This window comes from Scomber japonicus, chromosome 3 (assembly GCF_027409825.1).
Source record: "Scomber japonicus isolate fScoJap1 chromosome 3, fScoJap1.pri, whole genome shotgun sequence".
Classification (NCBI taxonomy): Eukaryota; Metazoa; Chordata; class Actinopteri; order Scombriformes; family Scombridae; genus Scomber; species Scomber japonicus.
The window spans coordinates 11,191,115-11,197,810 of NC_070580.1; the positions used below are offsets into that span (position 1 = coordinate 11,191,115).

The 6,696-nt window shown below is 40.8% G+C and overlaps 1 protein-coding gene across 2 annotated transcripts; it reads right to left on the minus strand.

The window, feature by feature from the left end:
* Positions 1 to 410: 410 nt before the first annotated feature.
* Positions 411 to 6,055, minus strand: rae1 (ribonucleic acid export 1). Of its 2 annotated transcripts, XM_053315201.1 has the most exons (13): positions 5,970 to 6,055; positions 5,323 to 5,441; positions 5,113 to 5,217; positions 4,540 to 4,632; positions 4,349 to 4,435; positions 4,180 to 4,266; positions 3,804 to 3,875; positions 3,580 to 3,687; positions 3,257 to 3,363; positions 3,011 to 3,086; positions 1,819 to 2,013; positions 1,588 to 1,673; positions 411 to 997 (listed from the first exon to the last, which is right to left on the minus strand). In XM_053315201.1, coding segments are annotated over exons 2-13 (1,107 nt in total). In that variant the 5' UTR covers positions 5,413 to 5,441; positions 5,970 to 6,055; the 3' UTR covers positions 411 to 996. The 2 variants fall into 2 exon arrangements, with proteins under 2 accessions (XP_053171176.1, XP_053171175.1); XM_053315200.1 differs by lacking the exon at positions 411 to 997 and having other exon boundaries at positions 1,584 to 1,673.
* Between the last annotated feature and the right edge of the window lie 641 nt (positions 6,056 to 6,696).

Below are 6,696 nucleotides of genomic sequence, written 5' to 3' on the forward strand. Positions count from 1 at the left end.
CCGCCCTCGGTGCCTTGGAGCTCCACTGCTAAGTACCAAGTGTCATGCTGACAGTGAGGTGATACTCTAATGACCTCAATAAAATGGCTTTTAATTCACACCTTCTGCTCTATGAACTGGTTCACTTTTCACACATGGCCTTTGTAGCTGCCCATGCTCCCTCATTCATATCCTCTTGATAAATCCCCCCCATTTCCAGCTGTTTATCCCTGTCAAAAGGACTTAACCTGGATGAAGAATCCTGCTGTTCTGCTTTGATCTTGTTTGCTCTGCTTAGCTCCAGGTCCAGTAACTGCTGGAGTTAACATACTGAAAGACAAGATGCTCCACCTGCTGGTTAACTTGGATTAAAACAAGCAAGACAGAAAGGGTCACTGTGATGCAGATGTTGCTCAAAGTTTATCTTTTTTTTTTTTGACTTTGTGATCATTTCCATGTTCAGGAACCCACATGATGAAGAGTTTGTACAACTGAAATATGAGATAGAGGTCACTTTTATGGTTTAACATGCATAATACAGTTCTGAGAATCCCCCAACAAACAGTACAGCCAACGCAACATGTTATTTCTTTATCCCTATTTTCTCCCTTAAGTGAGAATAAATGTTCAAATCTATGAGTATGCACTTAGTTATTTATTTTACATCCAGGTTTCATGAATGGGGCCATGGAGTAACAGCAAATCAAAAGAGAATGAAGAGTCTTTGGAAGGCTGTAAAAAATGAGGAGCTGGACACATAAAAAAAAAAAATCCAAACATCAATATGAATGACAAATAAATCCCTCCCCTTCTATGATGACCAATAAGACCAATTGTCACAGAGTTGTCATCAACGCCAGGTTGGGTGGGCCCCTCTGATTGGTCCATGCACAGAACGCACCGTGGCATTGGTCCAGGTGTTTGCCGAAAGGAAGGAGTCTGTCTTGAGCGTATACACACACTAAAGCAGCAGGTCTTCCGCATTTCCCCACAAGAGATGCGACTTGGCACGATGAATCTAAAGACAGGAGGGAGCAGTCAGTCACAAAGAAGTTTTTTTTTCATTTTTTTTTGGTTTATTTCAGAAACTGTGTCCCTTTTTGCACAGACTGAATGGTACAATATCACTCTTCAGCAGACAAAAATAAATTCATTGTAAACTATTGCTAGTCTATGATCAATAATTCAGAATCCTGTCTTTTCCATCACCATAATTAAATAAATAACAGTCCTTAGAGTACTGCTAAGCCTCACTACTTAAAGAGATTTTACAAGGTCGATGCTGCAAAAAGCTAGCAGGCTTTATCCCAAATAATCCTGATAGTACAGGTGCAGAGGCAGCTTGTACACGCTGCTACAGCAGAAACCACACATGCCTTTAAAGTGACTTCACTCAGTTCTGTACAGCTCAAATTCCCACTGATGATGGCTACTTGCAGAAGTACAGGGCAGTACTGAGATCTGAACCATGTCACTTCCCACATCCATGCATGCCAGGTACGCTCTGAAAGGCCCTAGTGCAAGTCACAAGGGCAAAGAGGAAGTGAGGCAGACCCATCCAGCGACTGAGGTCTCCAGGGTTACGGACAGTGGCTGCCCTTCTCTCACCATTTCTTGTTCCGAGGCTTCAGCTCCTCTGCGGCGTTCCTCAGGAAGATGTAGTTCTTTTTCTGGGGGTTGTAGTACTCATGGCCCTGGGGGATTCAGAGTGCCAGTTAACGACCACATTGGAGCACAATCATTAATAAAGGCCACAGAGAAGAGGGAAACTTTGTAAACTGGAGTAGTAAAACACAAAACATCTGGTTACAGCTTTTGGAAAGACTTTACGTCTCCTACCTTCGACCAGTCGTAACTGGAAGCATATGCAAAGATGTTGCCATTGTGGTTGAAGCAGCATGCCGTAATGGGCTGGTCGAGCTGCTCCGAGGTCTTCAACTTGGTGCGGGCGTCTTTGTCCCAGAAGCTGAAGCGTCCATCTGAGCCCACAGTGGCCAGGGTGCCGTGGACAGGATGGAAGGAGATGGCGTTCACCTGATGGGATAGAAAGAGAAAATGAGGAGGTGAGACGTGGAAACATTATGACTGAGCTGGTTAGTGTCTCACAGTTACTATATTGTGATGATTAAGTTATTCAAGGTCACAACATTACCATAGCAAATGATTGTTAAAAAAAGATAGTACAACCCTAATCCTAACCAAAACTAAAACAAAGGATTATCAAATGAGCCTGCAGTCACACTAACAGCTCCGATGGTGTCCACAGCAGTGCTTTGAATTTATGCTAACATGTTGATGTTTAACTAGGGCTGAATGATGTGCCTGGAAAATCTATGACGATGTAATATTTAATTTCAGGCCTATGTTTAACAGTACAATATTCGCCATCGTACTTTGCTAGCATGCTAATGTTTGCTAATTAATACTAAACCTCTTTCACATTAATATTGATGTCAGATATTGAACACTGTACTGGAATGGAAAATGTCCTACGGTATCTGCTTGTGGACATGTTTCCAATTACTGAAAGCAGCCTCTCTAATCATTCAAATACAACGTAAAGGAACAACTTTTTATAGTAATTACAGTAATGATTGTCTTCTGCCCATCATTTTACAGAGATATGAATGTAGGTGTTGTGATTGTGTTTTGGGATGCAATAGTTGTTGAAATTTGTAACTGTCCTGTGAATGTGCCCGGGTCCATGAACAGGAAGTCTCATGCCTGGTTCTGTTCCCTGCTCTGCTATCTTTATATGTCGGATTTATTTTTGCTGGACTGGCGTGTATGGGACAGAAAGAAAAATATCTTGCAACAGCACAAATGTATAAAGGCTCCCCCAGCCACTTGTTGGTGGGGGTGAAACACCTTTGGGTGAGGCTGCATCAGCCCTTCTTCCCACAAGGGCCATTAACAGAACCTGTGGAGTGCTACTATGCGAGTGAATAATACCTTTTGTGGATTCATACAGTCTGATAAATGGCCTCAACTTATGTCACTTTAACAGTGGCAGCATTATCTCAGTACTTACAGCATAGATGTCCTGTGGAGTGGTTGTGTTAGTTCCATTGGACCTGTGGCACTTGAAGGTAAAGTTGTCTTTGGCTCTGATAGAGATCACAGAAACACATTCATGTCATATCTTGCTTCAGATCTTGACAGCAAGAGCAATGACTTTAATTGTGGAAACATAATAATAATGATAATAGTAGTTACTGATAAGCACAACTTCAAACATTCATCCACTTGTAAGAAATTGATTGTTTTTGGCACTCACGGGTTCGGAGGGTTGATGTAGTGGATGGCAACTCGTCCCTCAATGCTTCCCAGTGCAAAGCCTGTTGGCTTGTTCTGCTTGTCCTTGAATATGGCAACACAGCGGTGCTACAAGATGAAAAATGACATCAGATCAAAGCCAGTTACACATGAAGAATACTAAAATAATATACATCATTATATAACTGGTATCAAAGAAAATTAATATGGCTGTAGATAAAAAATACCAGGTTAAGTGGCACAACGAAACCGGAGGAATATTAGAAGTGGGAAAATAAAATGAAGAGAAAACAGTTAATGGAGGAGTAAACTCCATGTAATCACCTGATGTTTAAGAGGAGAGTCTATTCTGCGGAACTCAGAGGGCTGGTTCTCCAGTTGGTACACTATCAGGCCTCTTTCAGCTGTGGCAACCACTGCCATGGGGTACACCTATATAACAGAGTCACCAAGGTATGAAAATACAAAAATACAAACAACCTCAATCCATCACCCAAACAGCAAGAATTAAAACATGTGTCATAATCCTCAAAGACAAAGCCACTTACAACATCTGCACAGTAACATCTCTCTGGCATCTGCAGAGACATCATGGGATTGGGAGAGCGAGTGTCCCAGAACTGAAGTGACAACCAGAAAAGATGTCAGGTGTCTCAGTGATACATTAAACACTACAAAGTTTGACATACCACTCATTGATAACATTGATGGACAGAATTATGTTTTGGAACCAAGTATAATTTCCTATATTGACTTTAATTTACACAAGAAATCTCTGTCATAGTCTGTGTGGGAAAGAAAAAACTCAAAGCACAGTTAGCCAGCCCAAAACTTAAAAGTCTTGTCACTGACTTTCTCACACGCTTTTCTGATACTAATTATAATATTTTCAAGTGAACTGATGTGTCGAGGTGGCTGTTGTACCTTCAGTGTTTTGTCCCAGCTGCCAGTCATGATACAGCTGTAGTTAGGGGCTTTAATCCAGTGGATCGCTTTGATTGGGCCGTCATGCTGTGAAGAGAAATGACGTGCTGTAAGATGATACTGCTTCACTCTAGAGACCACATGATTAATCAGAGGGCTCTCATCCAACCTGTGCAATCTGCATTGCTTGATTGCTGTTAAGATCCCACATCTTGGCTGTCTTGTCACAGGAAGCAGTGAAGACTTTACTCCCATCCTGGTTAAAGAGAACAGCACATCATAAATTATTCTATGGCCTGGCAGACGGTGTCTACAGCAGGGCTAAAATGATGAGACGATGATGATGATGAAGAGACTTACATCACTCCAGCATGCATCCAGCACTGGACCTGTGTGCATCTGTTGGGCTTTGGGGACAGTCTGTCCGTTGTCCTGCACTTCCCAGCATCGGACCTGATACAACAGAGTGAAAGTCAATTAAAATTTTCGCATGATACAGACATTATGTAGTACAGGAGTTGTCTGTCCTTCATGCATTTTCTACAAGTTTTAGTTTAATTTTATTTTGAACATATTAAAAGAAAGAGCAAAACTAAATATAAAAGCAACAAGATTAAATAATTCAAGTCAAGGATTTCATGTTTGAAAATTACTACTGTAGCAATATCCACCTGACCAATCTATTCTTTCTGTTGAGTTATTTTAGTTTCAAGTAATTAATTTAGTTATTGTATATAAGTAAGCCTTATAATTTACTTTGTTTCTTCTACCTTTTTTACCTCATTGTTGGCTGCTGTGACTTTTTAATTTCCCTCTGGGATCTGTCTATCCATCTATCTCGCTATCTATCTATCTATCTATCTATCTATCCTCCTCAGCTGTAATCTTCGGTTCACTAAATCAACCTACTGAAAACAATAATAAAACTCTTACATCATTAGCCCACGATCCACCGATGAGGAAGTTCCCCGGCATGGTGGGGGGGCTGAAGGCCAGACAGCTAATGCTGTCATCTGGTGGTGATGTCACTTCAACATCCTGTCAGTCAAATCAAGAACATACACCTCATTAAGCAGAAACAGGTAAAGGCAATTCAGAGAGCCAAACTAACAATTTAATAAATAATTTCTCCTGATGGTTTACCTTCATGGGATTGTGGCTGTCTGTCGTTGTGCTTCCAAAGACACCTGTCCCTCCTGTTCCAAACCCGGAGCTTTGGCCAAATAAACTCATGGTGCATCCCAGTTATTCCTGATCTGTGCCTGAAAAAGAAAGAAAGAAAGAGAGAGAGGCATCAGGTCAGTCATATTCCTGCAGGATATTCTCATGTTGCTGTTATTATCAGCAGGTAAACAGCAGATGATTTTAACAATGACCCAAAAGGTTAAATTACGTTTACTATGAGGCCAACGTGGATCACCGCACGCAGTAATGAACAAACTTACAATAACACTATGATATTATTGACGTAAAGACATATCGAACAACACTGACGTAAACCAGCTTCACAGCTAACATTAACGCTAACTCTTACTGGCTTTTTAATGTTGGCACGTTTATAAACAGAGGTGTATATGTGTAGTTTAACCCTGTGTGTTTGAGCGGATTTAGCAGCGTTATTACTGTAGCCTCGGTGTGGATCAGAAATTAAACGCTAGCTAACATTAGCATCCCCTGTATCCGTTTAGCTTTTACATAATGAAGTTTCCTGTGTAACAACATATTTCAAACGCCAGATTTAAAGAGGGTAAATGTGAAAACCTGCCTCGAAACTACGGGAATATACATACCTTTAATTCTCTTTTGCTAATGCAGGACACAGAAAACGCCAAAATATAATCTCGCGCAGCAAAAATGTGGCGCTTATTCCACTGTGTGTCGCAGTTTGGTGACGTACGGCACAAGTAAAAGGATGCAATACCACGACTGACCGCCGGGAGGCAGTGTGTGATCAAAAGACACTATGGAGATCAAGTAGAGGAGTAGAGGATGCAGTATATCTCAGGAGAAGAGCTAGGTGAGACAATAAATTGTGCTCCTGCTCATCACTTTTTGAGTAAATGCTAAATAAAAATCAGGCTGAGCAACAATTGATTGAATCATAAGAGATATTTTTGTGCTAGTTGTGTGTGTGTGTGTAGTTTTTAACAGTAGCCATGCATATAAGATAAAACCAATTTCTATTTTTATTTATTTGTCATACCAAACATTTGGCCCATCCCACTTGGGACTACAAGACACCTATTTTGTAAAACAGGCATTTCCCAATATTGCATATACAAAGCATGTAGTAGGGGGAAAAGTAAAGTAAAGACACACACACACACACACACACACACACACACACACATACACACACACATACACACACATACACACACACACACACACACACACACACACACACACACACACACACACACACACACACACACACACAGTTTACTAGATAACTGGCTAATTTATATGTTTCATATGTGAAATATATCATCTTTGTGCATCATCCATAATTACAAA